The 16,616-nt window shown below is 52.6% G+C and overlaps 1 protein-coding gene across 1 annotated transcript in view; it reads left to right on the top strand.

The window, feature by feature from the left end:
- Nucleotides 1–3,744: 3,744 nt before the first annotated feature.
- The window catches only part of TBX5 (T-box transcription factor 5), a 39,955-nt gene continuing 27,083 nt past the window's right edge, over nt 3,745–16,616 (top strand). The window contains exons 1-5 of the mRNA XM_058532276.1: nt 3,745–3,891; nt 5,524–5,618; nt 7,782–7,901; nt 8,693–8,840; nt 12,522–12,674. Coding sequence (XP_058388259.1) covers nt 3,745–3,891; nt 5,524–5,618; nt 7,782–7,901; nt 8,693–8,840; nt 12,522–12,674 — 663 coding nt within the window. The remainder of the gene's footprint in view (nt 3,892–5,523; nt 5,619–7,781; nt 7,902–8,692; nt 8,841–12,521; nt 12,675–16,616) is intronic.

Raw genomic sequence — 16,616 nt, 5'->3', positions numbered from 1 at the left:
ATTTTCCCTTTCGGGCGGGGGCTGCAGCTTCTTTACAGGAATTTATTTTATCCGCAAATCTCTGAGAATTTAGAAGGATTGAAGTGGTCTTTCTGGATTTCCCCTCCTTTTGCTAGAGATGCGGAGATTCAGGCGCATCCTGAAGCCGTGTTTGTTTTCCGTCTTTGGCCGGGGTCGCCTCCTTAGCAAGCCCAAAGTCCTCTGAGCTGACATCTTGGAAGAGTGAGGGTGTTTTCACAAATAAATAAACTGCCTCGGCGAAAGGCTGCTTGCAAACAAACCTGGAAGGTGGAGTGAGAACTGTGGCAAATGCTTGGGTCAGTTTTCTCCCTGCTTACCCAACTTTTAGGGTTGGACAATCCACTTTGGAATTTTGCAACAGTGTGTCAGGCCTGCCCTGGGATTTTAGACCAGGAGCCACAGAGGGTTACATCGTGGTGGCTGCTGACCTCCAGAGCATTTCTCCTTCCTCCATCCCTCTCCCCAGACCTTGGCCTGGCAGGCCTAAGTCTCTAATCAGAGCTCTAGAAAAGAACAGGGTGAAGGGGCTACAGGAGACGAGGGTGGGAAACAGAATGGGACCCCTGACATTTATTCCCAGCACCAATGCTCCAATCTGGGTCTGCTCAGGCTGACCTAGTGACTGTGTTTACGCTTCTATTGACCTCTTCAACTCGACCCTCAAAATAATACATTTCAGAGAGGGGGAGGGCAGGGAGAGGAGCCAGTGGAGATGAAAACCCCAGCCAGTCCCCAATGACTGTTTGATTATTTTAATAAAACTGGGCACTGCCTTGTGTACACCTCCAGCCAGGGAGGTCTGGTGGCTCTGGGGGGTGGGGGCGCAACGGCGATTTCTTGGCATCTTTGATCTCGGCCCGCATCCCAACGCACCTTCACCCTGCCTTCACCCTGGAGTCACTAAGAGTCGGGGTGATGAGTGGGGAGGGGGAAAGATGTCAGGGCGGCTAGCGGCGGCCAGCTGGGCCAGGCGGGGTCAGGCAGCTTTCGTCTTGAGGTCAGCGTTGGAGAAAGAACGCGGGCGAGGCTGCAGAGGCGGCGCGCGGCGAGTGTGTGCACGCGTAGTGCGTTCAGACTCCGTTCTCTGCACAGCCCGCGTCACCGAGATTACTTCCCGGGCAGAAGCCGATCGGGTTTGCGATGATTTGTGCAGGATTTTTTGCAGCCACCGAGCCGCGTTTAGAGCAGCAGAGATGGATGGAGGTTGGGAAGGGGGTGGAGAGGAGGGGATGATCTCCAGGTCTGGGTTTGAGAGTCGTGTTGTGATTTGAGTGTTCGAGAAATCTAATGGAAAAAGTGGTTGGGGGAGGAGTGGGAAGGGAGAGGGAGGGAGGGAGAGAGGGAGAGAGAGGCAGAGGCAGGCAGTGCGCAGTGGGAGCTAGTTGGATAGGCAATTTCAGTACTTTGTAAGCATCAAGGCAGCCCAACGTCACTGAGCTCAGCTTGTATTTCTCAGAGAGAGAGAGACAGAGAGAGAGAGAGAGAGGGGGAGAGGGAGAGGGAGAGAGGGAGAGAGAGAGGGAGAGAGAGAGACTCTTACCTCGGATTCCGGAACTTTAACCCTGAAAGCGGTGCTCAGAAAGGACTCGACCATTCCCACGGCTCCCTCTGGTCCCCCAGCTTTCCCTCCCTGGGGTGCAAGGGAGCTGCAGGGCACTGAGGTTATACTATTGAGGGTGCTTGCGGAGGCTGCTGGTTTGCGTTCTTTGGAGCCCTTCTGGCGCCTGACAACTTGGAAGTCTGTAGGGAGAGCGAGAGCAAAGCGGAGGAGGAGGTGTGTGTTGGTGGGCAGTCGCCGCCGAGGCTCCAGCAGTGGGTGCTCCTTTGTAGGCAGCAGTAGCCGCTAGTCTGGGCAAGCAGTTCCCCGCATAAGCCCCGGAGCCAACATGCCCGCGCCCCCGCCTCGCCGCCAGCTTCCCTGCTAGGAGCAAGGAGGGATGTGGTGAATGCACCGGCTTCACCGAGCGAGGTAACCGTCTCCGCAGCTGGCCCGGGAGTCTCGGGAGGAAGCGGCCGGCCGCGTCGGCTCCGGGAGGCATGAATGGCGGGACTCCAGCCTTGGCCTTGGCTTCTGCAGGGCCCGGCTGGCTGGCAGAGATTTTGAGCAGCCAGGAGCTCCTCGGCGCGTGGAGCCAGCCTGAGAGGCGGCCGTGGCTGGGGGAGCGGCGTTGAGGTTTGCAGGACGCGCGGCCTGGTTCTGTCAAACCGCATCTTGTTCGCCCCTGCCAGCCCCGAGCTCCCCAGGACCCTGGCGAGGGCGCGGGGTGGGATTGTCCCCGCGGCCGGCGGGGAATGGGAGCACACGTAGGGGACGCCAGCCCCGCTTTCTTTTGTTGTGAGCAGGCTGCGGGGCTCCCATCACTGCTTCCCCAAACCCCAAGGGCGTGGTGAGCGAAGCTGCTTGGGAATCCGGCCTCAGAAACTGTCCTTCTCCTTGGCCCCATTTCTGCGTCTCAGGCCACTGCAGACCAGGGTGGGATTCAGCCTTTTGCTTAATTAAGCAGCTGCTAAGATCTTGGGGGCCGTCCCTTGCGCCCCCTCCCCAGTTTTCCCGGGTTTTGAGGGAGGCAATCCCTACTTGAGAACGTAGAGGAGATTGGGAGGAGATCAGAGCAGGAGGCAGGCTCATCCGGGTTTGAACAGTTCTGCAGTTGTTATTTCTGGTGTTGCAACCTCATATGCCTGCAAACCCGGGCCATTCTACGCGCTGCGTCGAACATAGGCGGCCAATGCAACGCCAGAAGCCCAGGATTTATCTGGGACCCATTTTGCTCTCGCCAACCCCGAGCTTGGGCCTGCAGCTCCAGGAAGCCATGCCTGGCCGAAGCTCGGAGAAGCTCCCCTCGGCCTGGCTGCTCGACACAATGCCCGACCCGGGCTAGAGAGCCAAGAAAGCGAGGAGAATGCGCACCCCCCGGCGGGCGACAGAACGCTGGCCACCGGCACCCCCAGCGCGCCTCCCTCCGCGCCTCCCTCCGAACGGCCGCGCGGCCGCTTCGCTTTCCTGCCTGGCGGTCTGTTTGGCTCCTTTTTATTTTTAACGTTGCTTAAGGTTGGGGAAAAGTCTTAATGTTAAAAGACTTAATTTTAAGGCCTGTAACTGATAAAAGACGAACATGAATTCTCTTTCGGACCTGGTCTCTCGATCTGCAAATCTTTCCCGCCTGTGTTTTTGGTTTTGCAAGAGGCGGGTTATTTTAGGCATTTTGCCTGCTGCAGGAAAATATTCCTATTGCGAGTTTTAATCAAAAGAACTCTGATGACCGCCTGTCATTTTGACGAAGAAAAAAAAAATTCTCAGAAGGACACTAGGTTTTTGTTTTGTTTTTGGTTCATACCCAATGGCTTCCAAAAATACCCAGGCCTTATCTTTATTGGCTCTTCCAGAAGTCCAGACAAATTTGACGGGCAGCTGGCTTATCGCGGGGAGCCTGCGCAGGGGAGATGCGGGCCTCGCCCGCTCTGGGTCTGACCGGGGTCTTTCGCAAGAGATTGTGCGTGGTCATAAAGTAATAGTAATGATAATAATAACAGGACTTTCTGCAGCGTCCTTCAGCTGGGAACGGAGAGGTGCTGGTAGCTGGCCACTGGGGGCCCAACTGCGCCTTCCTATCACTAAAACTGCGATTCCAACCTTCTCTTTTCTCTCTCTGCACCTCTCTCTCTCTCTGCTTCCCGTCCTCAGAGCAGGACCCCGCGCGGGCACAGGGCCACGGGCACACCATGGCCGACGCAGACGAGGGCTTCGGCCTGGCCCACACACCCCTGGAACCTGACTCAAAGGATTTACCCTGCGACTCAAAAGCCGAGAGCGCCCTAGGAGCCCCCAGCAAGTCCCCCTCATCCCCGCAGGCCGCATTCACCCAGCAGGTAAGAAGACCTCGAGCCTAGGCACCCTTTGCAGAAACCAAAGCCGGTCTTGCGGGGGAGGAGGGGGCGGGAAATCTATTGCTGGTTATTGTCCCCTTACCTCCTCATCCCCACTCAATTTCACTTTTCTCTGCCCTGCCTCCCCCAAAACCAGTATATTCCAATCCACTTTATTGTGACGATTATCTTTATGGCCAGAGAATTTTTGAAATACATTTAAGTTGTTAGAGAAGCCTTAATTTTCTGGCTATTTGGGGCCAGCTAACAATGGCCCAGATCATTCCTTTCCTGCTGCGCTAGGTGTGGACTCGGCCCTAAGCGCCTCATTAAGGGCCGGGTCAGCGGCCGCTTCAGGCTCGCATGAGCGATGGCTTGACCCCTCCTTAGATCTTCCTTAGCCTTCGCCTCTGCCCGCCTCCTCCGCGCCGCCGCCGAGACCCACGCGCCGCACCATTTGTCTTGCGGCCAGGGCCTGGCGGGCTGACGCGCCCTGGCCGGCGGCGAGGAGCGCGCAGGGCTGTGCCGGGAGGGCGCACCGAGCCGCGGGCTCGCCTGGCTGGAAGCTGGGCCCGAGCGGAGCATGAACCCTCGCCTGTCGCTCTGCCTCCTACACTCTGGCGCACTGGGCGCTCAAGGCGGCCGTTGTAGACTTAGATGCTTTTAAACAGGGTGTCAGATGGCTGGACGCTGGGTGACTTGACCAGAAGAGATACATGTACATAGCTAAAACCCTTCTTTGGCATTTCGATGTCTTTCCTCGCCTCTCTATTTTGCCCTTCACGTGTCATGAAAATGTGTGTATATTTGTAGAGAAGCAGAGAGCAGTGGGCACGCAGTTTTGGAAACTTGGATTTTTTTCTTTTATGGAAAAGCAAATCCGCTTATTAGATGCTTATGGATTATTGCAAAACTAAGACTTTGCATATTTTTTTTTGGCATCGGTTTTGTAAAATAACTTTTAGTTGAAAGCGGAAATGTTAAATGGCTTCAGCTGTGCCCATAATCAAAACAACTTGAAGTGAACGAAACTGGGTGTGACGAGAGCCTAGAAGGTTTATTAATATAGACATTTGAGAATTAATTTTTGTTTCGGACTGCGGAACCTCTTCCAATATACAGACATTTTAAATTTTAAATTTCTCTGTTGATGTTTGCACCGCCATGGTGAGAATAAACACATATATACAGTATTTGCCCATCTGTATGTTTGCTTGTGGACATCTGGGTGTCTACATCAGAATATCCTGAGTGGGTTTTTCGAGATTGAGTAATTTTTTTTGCTTAGGTGCATTTTGGCTAATGCGGATTGAGATTGGTCCAATTTTTTACTCAGCCCCATCCTCCCCACCGACACTCTGGAGCACCCTGATGGTTAGGGACTTTTCTCTAGCCTTGTGATGGTAGCAGATGAAGGAGACAGCACTGCGCTGTGGGGATCAAACCTCCCCTGGACGGAGCACACACAGGGATTCCCTGCAGACAGTTCTGTGGGCTGGGGCCAGTTTCCAGCCTCTGAGCCCACAAGCTCCGGAGGGAAGGAGGAGAAGTCTCTGTGCTTGGGAGGAGTTTGGGGAGGAAAGGCTCACTGCCGGTGCCTGGCTAGTCTGTGTGACTTTTCTCTCCTTCCTGTAGGGCATGGAAGGGATCAAGGTGTTTCTCCATGAAAGAGAACTGTGGCTGAAATTCCACGAAGTGGGCACAGAAATGATCATAACCAAAGCTGGAAGGTGAGCCAGTCACCTCTGTGAAGGGGCCCAGGGAAATTGTGGGGGAGAGCGAGAAGAAAAGGTGGCTTGAGAGACAAGATAGGAGAAGAGGAGAAAGGAGAGGAGACAGAAGGGAGAGCATAGAAGAGAAGAGAGAGAGAATGGATATATTTTGTTTGACCGATTCTGGTTAAAGAGGCACAGGGAATTCCTCCACTGATCTCCATCAGGGTGGAGGAAATATCTGCCAGTTTCAAAGGTGGAAACAGGGCATTTCTTCCAACTGGGCCTTTCATCCACCTCGTATATAAGAAGAATCAAGAATTTGGGATTGTGCTCTCGGGACGGATTAGTAATGAGAGACAGAGGGACGAGGAGGGAGCGAGCGGGAAAAGGGAGGTGCAGAGAAGACACAAGGATGAGACCGGGTCTCACACTTGATTCCTCGCCCCCAGCCTCCTTCTCACCCTCCCTGACCTCGGAGTGGTTCCAGAGTCCCAGCCGATTGCCAAAGTCCGAATCGTTGAGTGTATTCGCTACCTCCTTCATTGTTTATAGAAAGCAGGCGAAGCCTTTGAAATTGAACGGGGGCTCGGCCGGCCTTTATATACAGACACCGATAAACACGGCAGTTTCGCCGAGACACTCACCCCGGAGTTCCTCTTAAAAGCTCAGAGCTAGAAATGCTAGACTTCTGGGGGAGGGGGTGGGAGAGTCGTGCAGCGCTCGACTGAAGTGTGTGCGTGCGCGCGCGCCCAGACCCGGAGACGGCCTCGCCACATCTCTACCGGTGCCGGAGTAGCCCTCCGCGGCCCAAAGGGCAGAAAGCCGCAGTCTGCCCAGAGCAGGCGTGTGAAGCCAGAGAGGCCGGTAGGCCCAAGCCACTGAGTGTGTGAAGGGGAGGGTGGAGCCTCCTGGCCAGCCGCCCCCGGTTCCCCAGCCGAAGTCTCCCGCAATAAACTGACAACAGTGACATTTATTATTATTTGAAATTAAACAACGTCTGCTCCCCCGCTCGGCCTGAGTGAACTAGGAGGCGCGTTCTGTTTATAGCAAAGAACTAAGGTCTTCCCATTCCGCAGAGGAAGGAAAGACGCGGCCGGCCGGGGCCTCCTTCCCCCCCACCAGCCTGAGCCGAGAGGATTTAACTATAAAAGGCCTCCGAAGCCTCCCGCGCCTCCGCCTCCAGGCGCGCTCGCTCGGCTGGCCAGATAAACACGGCGAGGCTTCGGTTCCAAGGCTTGAAGGAGAGGCCTCCACTCACCCCTGCCCGCCATCCCTGAGCGAGCCAGGATCCAGCAGCTCGTCCAGTCGCCCAGGCCAGCCTTGAGGATGCCCGCTTCCCGGGGCGCACTCCTCCCAAGGCGGACGGAGATTTGGAGCGCGCCTGGGCGCGGAGAGGGAGCGGGCACAGCGCGCGCAGCTCCGCAGCACCGGATTTCCAACGACCCGATCCTCTTTCAGGCCCCGGCTCTTTATGAAACGAAATCCGGATGGGTTTTGAATTTCTTTGCCGAGGGCCAAAGAGTTTAGATCCTCCAAGGAAGAGTGCCAGGCGCCTTGGAGAAGCTTTGGGTGCATTTAGGAATAAATTCCTTCTAGAGACTCGTGTCAGAGGTCACCAACCGAGTTGTACTCTGGGGGCGGAGGACTGAGGCCAGGACCGGAGGTGTGCGGGCACCCACGCGTGTGCATCCCTAGGGCGCACACACTTTGGTGTCCACGTGACACGGCAGCGATGCGCAGGTGGGCCAAAGCGCCTGGCTGGGCGGAGGAGGCCAGCTTTTTACCTAATAAGTTTCCTCCTGCCCCCAAATAAAAAAGTAGGTGTCTGGCTCTGAAAAGAGCATTTTGCAGGAGTTGACATGGGGGTCCCTTTCAGACCTTCTTCAAAACTAGTTCTCTAGAAGCCCTGCCTCCTGGTTTCTGTTTTCCTTCTAGATACATATAGTTGCCAGCCTCCTTTCTCAGCTCCTCGCCTCTCTCCTCTCCATAATTTTAAGGGAAACCCGGGATGGATCTTGGCAAGAGCGGAACAGGGGCCACTTTTCTCTTCCACGATTCTCGAGGATTCGCTTGCATTAATTTTGTGGATGCCCCCCTCAGAATATTGCATTAATTCCCTCTGTCTCTCTCCCTCTGCCACTCTTCCTCTCTCTCCTCCTTCCTCCCCATTTCTCCTAGGCGGATGTTTCCCAGTTACAAAGTAAAGGTGACAGGCCTTAATCCCAAAACGAAGTACATCCTCCTGATGGACATCGTTCCTGCTGATGACCACAGATACAAGTTTGCAGATAATAAATGGTAGGCACCAAGGTGGCAAGTAAGGAGGATGGGGAGGAAAGTGGAAACCGAGTCTCCTCCCCACACTGAACCAATAAACATTTTTGAGCTCCTACTGTGCACTAGAGGCTTTTACTGCCAATTCCTGTGCATCCTCTTGACAACCCTGTAGAGGAAGAAAGAGCAGCCATTAGCCCCCATTTTATAGCGAGAAAACTGAGGCTCAGAGGAAGTAAAGCTCCTATATCTATTGCTGCACGCCTGGGTTGCATATTTTTAAAAAGGGTATTGTTACCAAGCGCTGGAGGTATTTCTGGGGGCATAAAACCATTTACAGTTATTTTTTATGAGTTACCTGCTTTGAACATGCCTTTTTATGAAATTGCAAAATCGGCCGTGGTATTTGAGTTAAACAGGCAAGAGAGGAGAGGCCCATTCCTTCGGTAGATTGCTCCCATGCTGCCGAGAGTGCAGAGGCTTGAAGAGGAAGCCCCCTCTGAAAGCCCTCAAGGAGTTTTCCAGGATTTTTTTTGCAAGTTCAGGCTTCCAGAACCTGCCTATTGTTTGTGGGCAGGGAGAGGCTCTGGAGGCTGGGGGAGGAATGAGGTGGAAGAAGAAAGAGCCGGCGGTGGGGCTCGCCTGGACACCGGCGCCAGGCGTTCTGGGCACCTGGAATTGCAGATGCCCAAGTGGCACCTGAGGGTCAGGCCATTTCCAGATCATTCTCATATTAAGCAGCCCTCGCCCGGCCAAGAACTGGTGGGCACCACGGTCCGCTAACTCTGGGCGGGTTTCACCTCTCCTTGGTGTAGGTCTGTGACGGGCAAAGCAGAGCCCGCCATGCCGGGCCGCCTCTACGTGCACCCGGACTCACCGGCCACAGGGGCGCATTGGATGCGGCAGCTCGTCTCCTTCCAGAAACTCAAGCTCACCAACAACCACCTGGACCCGTTTGGGCATGTAAGTAGCTTGTGCAGCCCAAGATCTTGAGTCCATACCCTCTCTGTCTTCCTTGCCCTCTCCCCTCTCCCTTCTGCTCTCTGAGTTTGTCTTGGTTCCTCCAGCTAATGTTTCTCCTTTCCTAGCTCCAAATTCCCTCCCTTGGTCTTTTCCTCCCTCTGCTTCTTGATCTGGCCTTCCTTTCTCTTCTCTTTTCCCCCCTTCTCATCTCTCTTTCCTTTTCTCTTCTTTCTCTCACATTCTAATTCAGTTTTCCATTTCTTCTTCTTGCTCTCTGTCTCTACCTCTCACTCATTCATGTGCACTTCTGCAGTCCTCCCTGTGGCCCACCATCCTGCACTCTGGGTCTGTCTTTCCCAAGTGGCTGGAGATCAGCCTGGTTCTCTTGGCCGGGGACTCATGCTGCATCCCTGCCGCTAGCATCCAGCTCTCTGCCTTTGCTGGGGTGGGCTGACTTAGTGGGGTGACTACAGCTCCTCATTCTGGGCCTGGACGCTGGGGCCGGCAAACTGGGTCTGTGTCTCAGTCCCATCTGTGATTAAGGGTGGGGGGTGTGTTTTGGTCCTGCAGAAAACGTGGTCCCTCCAGCCCAGCGGGTACTCAGCCCAGACCGCACAGAGGCTGGAGCACGTGGGAGCCATATATGCCTTCCCTACTTCTTTCCAAGTCTTGCCTTATTATTGGGATGTTGCAGCTGAGAGGGAGACCCCAGGCCACCTGCCCCTCTTTTACAGATGGAGAAACCAACCCACCAGAGGCAAATTCCGGTACCCCTGCCCCCTTTTAGCTTGATGCTCTTGGGTTTATCTGTTTTTCCCAACTTCCAGCTTTCCCCTCCCCACACCATGCCCAGAGCAGGCAAACCTAGACCAGAGTCCTAAACCTGGAGAAGGAGGCCTGGTGAACCCCTCAAAACTGCACGCAGAATAGTGAGTGTATGCAGCCCCCGAACCCCCAAGAGAATGTGTAGCTTTTAGCAGATTCTCCATAGGGCATCACTCTCTCTTTCCTAAAGAAAAACAAATGAAGAACAAAACACTGGTTTTTGGAAAATTGTCCCTAAACCTCTTCGTTGGAAATAATTAATCACCAGGACAGAACACAGTCTCTGAATTCAGTGTTTAGAACCCTTGTATGAGGATTCCACCAAACAAGGGGACTCGTTGGTCTTAGGACATTTAATCCTCATAGCTGCCTGGAGAGGAGGACGGAAATATGCGTGCAGCTTTTGTAAATGGGAGTCCAGGGGAGGGGAGGGGACTTGCCCAAGGTCATACAGCTTGTATTTGGGGACAGGGATTTGAGGCTAGGTCTCTCTAATTCCAAAAGTGGTCTCTGTCCTGCCATGTTGTCTCTTTAGAGAGAACCGAAAAACGTATGGTCCCCAATTTGGGGACATGACAGGACTGGGTGCAAATGATTCGATGGGGGGAAGGACAGTTTGTAAATGTCCGAATGAGAAATCTGCTCCTGTGGGGGCCTTAGGACTCTCCTAAGGGTGGGTGGTGGGAAGGGGACCACAGGGCCCCCCACTAATGTGCTTTGCTCTCTACATGTGGTTGGTGTGAGATTGAACTGCTGGCCAGTGAGGAAGAGAGAAGGAAGGCTCATTCCCTTTCTGAGCTGTTGGGAAGGAGCAGAAGAGCATAGAGAGGCATTTCTAGGCAAGATGCGGGCCTCCTTTCTGCTTAAACCGGGGTGTTTTGCCAGCAGTGGCCTCCTTGCTGGTGCATCCCAGCGCAGAAATGACCTCGAGCTTGCGTGGGTGTTGGCTGGCCGCCGAGGGGTATGTACCTGCTGGTACCGAACGGATGCTTTAGGTTAAGTGCCCTGGGGAGAGATGGGGCCGTTTTATAAAGGTCCTGCGTACATCTCCCGGCTGGCTGGCGTCCTTTTGGAGGCTGGACCCTTTTGTGGGGGCCTCCGTGGAAGCTTGGTGCCGCGAAGCGGGACTGTGCCCCAGCCCCATGTTGGCTTTTAGGTTTCCCTCTGCGGCTCTCGGTGGGCCTTTGGGGTCGCACCAGGGTGCACACCTGGGGAAGGCGCAGGGCCCCGCCACCAAGTTCCGGGCACCCCTGCGAGTTTCAGGTCCTCCCGAGCCCACGGAGGAGGCAGCGGAGCTCCGAGCTGCTCCAGACTCCCCGGCCGCCGCGCTTTCCCACCCCAATCTCCGGACTCTGAGTCCAGAGCCGCCCTAATGAAATTAGGAGCCATTAGATCGCCCTCGCGCTGACGTCTCCACACTGTCCCCGGCCGTCAAAGCAATTTGGCTAAGCCGGGAGGATGGCCGCGCCGGCTGGGGGCTGCGGCGGCCCGCGGGGCCCTGCTGCGTCTCTCTGTCGCCACGCCGCCCCGGCCGGCGTCGCTATCGGCCAGGGAGGCGGCCAGGCCACGGCGGCCGGAGATTAGAGCCGCGCGGCCGGGGTCGGGGAGCCGCGGGGCCCCGAGCTTCGCGCCCCTCCCCCGGCCGGGCCGCGCTCCCCTCCCCCGCCTCCAGGCCGGTCCCTAGGGTTGGCCTAAGAACCCTGCCCCAGGGTCATCAATGCAAATAATCAAAACCACCGAGGCAACCTCGCCGCTCCAGTTTGCCGTCCTGGGGAAAAAGCAGGTCAGATTTTCGGTTAAACGCCGCGAATCGCCCATTCGGTGGGTCCCTATCAGAACGCTTTGATAAATATTAGCGTCAGCAGCGTCCCGGAAGCATCGAAACCCAGCGTCATCAGAACAAACCCAGTTTTATTAGTAGGGATGCTCATCTCCTATGGGGTCTGCTCCAGCAGAGCCGGCGGCCCTGGAGAGCCCGCTCCTAATATTGATTATAGTGGCTGTAAACAGTCCAGCGACAGCCATCAGACCCCTCTTGTCCGAGGGACCACCCTAAACGTGGAGAGGATAGAAAGGAAGGAGAAAGAGAATATTCCCAGGAAAGCAAATGCAGCAGTTCTGTCTGGGGCCAAGTCTGCAGATAATTCCAGTTGTGGATCCTGAGATGTCAGTGACGCTGGAGAAAGGGAAGCTCAAGAGCCCCCAGGCCCTGGTTGGATGGTGGCGGTGGGGGCGCTTCCTCTCCCATTTCACCATCCTGAGAGCCCCCCCTCATTTTCCTCTTTTTTCCTTGACTCCACTTTGCACATTCTCCAAACACAAGGCCAAGCCTATGATTTTCATTCCAGTTCTGCAAACTCTCGGTCTCTTCCTTTGCATCTCGTAGAGTTTCTTTCTTTTTTTTTTTTTGGAGGGGGGGATTATTTGTATATGTGTTTGTTTGTTTGTTTGTTTCTTCTCTTTCATTCCAAAATTCTTGCCCAGGCTTCCGGGGGGGGGGGGGGGCGCCAGTTTCTTTGTCCGGACTTGCTTTGCTCTCCTTGGGGGCGGGAAGTGCCCTACGCAGGGAGTTAATTTATTAAGCAAACTTTATTAAGAATTCTGATTTACTGCCATGTGTGCTTTGGGTAGATTCTTGGAATATTACCCTGCCTTTTTGTGTTGGAAATTGTCATTTTTGAAATGTTTCTTTTTAATGAAATCACTGGCCCCTTTTCAAAACAGGAGAAAAAAAATCAGACTATTTTTCGAGAGCCTATATAAAGAGGCTAATTTGGGGGGTGGGGAGCGGGGTTGTATCTGGAAACAAAGGGGTTTTGATTTTTCTTGCAATCTCGTTTTCTTTATTATTTTTAGATTATTCTAAATTCCATGCACAAATACCAGCCCAGATTACACATCGTGAAAGCAGACGAAAATAATGGATTTGGCTCAAAAAATACTGCGTTCTGTACCCACGTCTTTCCTGAGACAGCGTTTATCGCGGTGACTTCCTACCAGAACCACAAGGTAAGCCCAATACCCAGGAACCAGCGAGCCTGGGGCAGACTGCTCATTTGCGTGAATCTGCAGGGGTCTCCTCTGAAACCTTACTTAAAGGCCAGCTTCATTCCTCTGCACAGCGGGGACCAACTTCTACCCCAGGGGCTGGGGCAGGGACAGAGCTGCTGGCTAAGGATTGCAGCAGTCTGTACTGTATTCAGGGGCTTGGCCTGACTGTCTCATGCACACGCATACACCAGTTAGAAATGAATTTGTCAAAGCACAGATGACCACGCATTTAAGTGCCACAAGAAGGCATCCCACTGCACTCATGAAATGATCAGTGAGAAGAAAGGTCACTGTATTGCATGGCTCCGTGCTCTTGGGTGGGGACCTGGTGCCCCTCTGCCTGGGGACACCTTTTCTGTTAGGGTCAGGCTCCTTCTCTCTTCCTCTGCCCCTTGGATGCATTTCAGTGCAAATCAGGGCAGGTAGCAGAGTTGCTGGAAACCTTGGGCAATTGTTTTGGCGATTGATGATCGCAGACCACATTCTAAAGCAAAGTGTGCATTGTTAAAAGAGAAACAGAAATTGAGCAACCTGTGCCACCAGCAGCCTGGACCGTCGCTCCCAGGACTTGGATAAGATCCTGCAAAACCACAGCTTGGTGAGGAGAGACGTGCACACAGCCAGTGCATTGTTCAGGAGAAGTAACTGCAGTGTGATGCAGAAGTGGGATGGTGCAGATCAATTGCATCAGCAATCGTGGGTCAGGCCCCACGCTGTTCAAAATCCAAGCTCTAATTTGGGCATTTCTAAGCTTGACATTGATACTGGAACAGAGCTCCCCATAACCCCAAGTTTGGGGAGTATTGTCTATTTGTCCTCAGGATAAAGGGCTTGTCTTGACTTGTCATGGTTCACTTCCGTTCTTTAGAAACTTGAGGGTGTGTGGATTCATTTTATTTGGGGGGTGGGTGCAGGATTTAATGATTCCTAAGCCTTGTTATGAAAAGATCCGGAGTCTGGAAAGGCAAGATATAGGGGCTGGGGAGGGGCCACTGCCGCTGTGAGGTTGTAGACTGTTAGGAGAATTAAGCAATGCTTTGGGGTTAGAAGGCTGTCGTTGGGGGGACTTAGGGGGTTCCGTATGGGATCAGTGAGGGTGGGTCAGGTGGACAACTTACAGAGATGGACGTGGGGATGGTGACGCCTCTCCCCCTCCCCAGCCCCTATCCCCACCTGCAAGATAAGGGCATTGGAGGAAGTTACAGGGGCTTTGGAGTCAGGCAGGAGGGGCCAGGGTGGGGTGAGAGGTGGGTTTAGCACCCTAAAGGCTCCAATCACCCGATGAAGGTCATTCCAGTACACGCTGGGGGTCAGATAATCCTGCTGGTGAAGCCAGGGCTGTGAGTAATCTCCAAATTCAGATTGTCAGTGACCGGGCCAAGCTGTGATGGATGGTCCCTTCCAGGTCACAAGGCCTGTCTGGGAACCCAGGTCTTGAGAGAGCTTCCCTCCAGAAGAGAGCTCAATCCTTGTAAAATGCCGTTACTCTGTAAAGAGGCAGAAGGATTTTTCTGAGTTCCCCCCACTTGTTGAACCAATAAGAGCAGAAACATTCAGGTCAAATGCTCTGAAGGTTGCAAAACTTTCAGGCTAATTTGAGTCTGGCTGCTAGAAACCTGTTTCCTCTATTGCTGCTGTAAACCTGTGTTTAACTTTGTGGTGACAGTCACAGGGAAAAAACTGGAAAAAATAGCAGCAAGGATGCTCAGTGTCCCATATATATGCTTAGAGGCTCCCAGACCTGACAGAGCCTCCAAAAATATGTGGGATCTTTGTTTTTTTGCCGAGAAAGCCCAGGTTCATCCAGAAAGGATAGGAAGTGCTAGACACCTGAAAGTGACCTGCTAAAGAAAGATGTGGGTGCTCAGGTCCTTTGGGGGTAATTCCTAAGCTCCATGTAGTTGTGGTCTTAGAGTGCAGCAGGCGTGGGCGGAGCTGGGGGAACGCACATTCTGTTTCTTTGTTTATAGCTTTATTGAGGCATAGACCATAAACTGCAATATTTGAAATATACAATTTGATAAGTTTGACTTATGTCTATGCCCGCGAAACTATCGCCACGACCATGTGTGAAAATACCCAACACCCCCCAAAATCCTTATATTTTTTTAAACGATGTCTTTCCCAATGAATATATTTAGTGATCTACGTGCATGAAGGAGTGTCTGTCCAATGGGGTGTGTACATGTGGGTTTTGAGCACTATCTAGGAGATCGTGCGTCTGAATGCTCGTGTGTCTAAAAATGTGCGTCTCCAAATACGCATTTGGATCTACAGGTATTTGGTGACCACGCAAAGGGTTCACGCCCAGGAATTGCTTTTTTCTTTATTGGTTGGGCCAGGCAGCCCAGCTGAGCTGTACCTGAAGGTCTTTTTAGCCAGCCTGCTATCCAGAAGAGGGATTTCATAGGAGACAACTTTTGGTCACTCTCTCCCATATTAGATTTTCTCCCCTTTTTAGTTGTAGACCACCAAAGGCACCTATTTTGTTTGTCAGGAGTGAGTCCCAAGCAGTACACTTTTCTAGTCAAGTCTAGGGTCCCCGCTGACATTCCCCGCATGGATATATGATGTGTGATTTAACTATGCAGACCAGGCTGAGTGTGATTTGTGGACTCTGTCTTGTTACTTTAGTGTCCCACCTGGACCGAGTGTTGAGACGCCTAACTTCAGGGGTGGAAGCCACCTGGGCTCTTACTCACCATCACGTAGGGTGACACGGAGAGTCTGGAGGCAGACTGCTGGGGTTCAATTCCATTTGACTTGGGCGAGTGACTTAACTCAGTTTTCCCCATCTGCAAAATGGGGATACTAAGAGAACGATTTGTTGTTATCATGATGAGGGCTAAATGAGATAATCCTGGGAAAGTGCGTAGCACAGAGGCCGGCACAGAGCAAGCACAGAGCGTTAATGATGATTCCACTGATTGACTACTTAAGGGATCCGTTTATTAACAGGGCACCTCCATCCAAAACGCAGCCTCTGGAAAACTCTTTGCCTGCCCTGACTATTTTAGAATCCGAAAGACTGAGATTTTAAATAAGTTCGTATTACCGTGGTTGCAAAATAATGACAAATGTTAGTCTTTGTGGTTGAGTTTAATTCATTCCCTGATCATGGCGTCAATTTAAGGACTATTTGCCCAGCCTTATGGTTTGGATAAACGGGCAGGGAAAGAAAGCAAATCCGTGTATTAAATTGCCAGGACAATTTGGGAAAATACGAGCTACCAATTTTTGGTCAAAAGGGCTAAGTGCCTTCAGAATGATCTCTCTCCCCTTGGCTGCAGGTACCAGGTGGAGGCAGGTATGTGGCAGAGTTCATTTACGCTGCAGTCACACTCCTGTATACCAGAGGGCTCCTAATAACACGACGTATTTCCTCAGCCCAGCTGTGATCCCAAGCTGGATTTGAGAGTTATTTCCCCAGATGGTTGACAGCTTGAAAAAGATATTTAAAAACTCGAATCTTCCCCAGCGACATTCACTCTGTGAAACACGTTTTTGTAAGGTTTTCACTGCGGTTGTCAGCAGCTCCCAGAGCAATCCTAGAAATATTTAGGTGTTAAAAAAAAGGTCATGTGGGCATTTCATTTCCCTGCTCTTGCAACAATGGCTGTGTATGCAAGCATGTCTATCCCCTGATATTAACTTACTTTGCCATTAAAAGGCATTTTCCTCCTGCTTAAATCATTGTGTAAGGAGCCTGTATTTATGAGGTACGAGCTCTCTGGTTGGGACCAGGAAATGAACCCCTAATAGAGAGACATAATTAAGATTTTTGGCCCTCGTGAGGTTTTTTTTTTTTTTTTTTTTTTCCAAAAGCAAGAATTCACAACAATTATTCTCATTAATTTTTACAACCTCTGTCTCCCTGGTTGGAGCTGGCATTTATATTTG

This window comes from Diceros bicornis, chromosome 35, assembly GCF_020826845.1.
Source record: "Diceros bicornis minor isolate mBicDic1 chromosome 35, mDicBic1.mat.cur, whole genome shotgun sequence".
Classification (NCBI taxonomy): Eukaryota; Metazoa; Chordata; class Mammalia; order Perissodactyla; family Rhinocerotidae; genus Diceros; species Diceros bicornis.
Note: the sequence above shows the minus strand (reverse complement) of the source record. Positions and strands in the feature narration are given on the sequence as shown.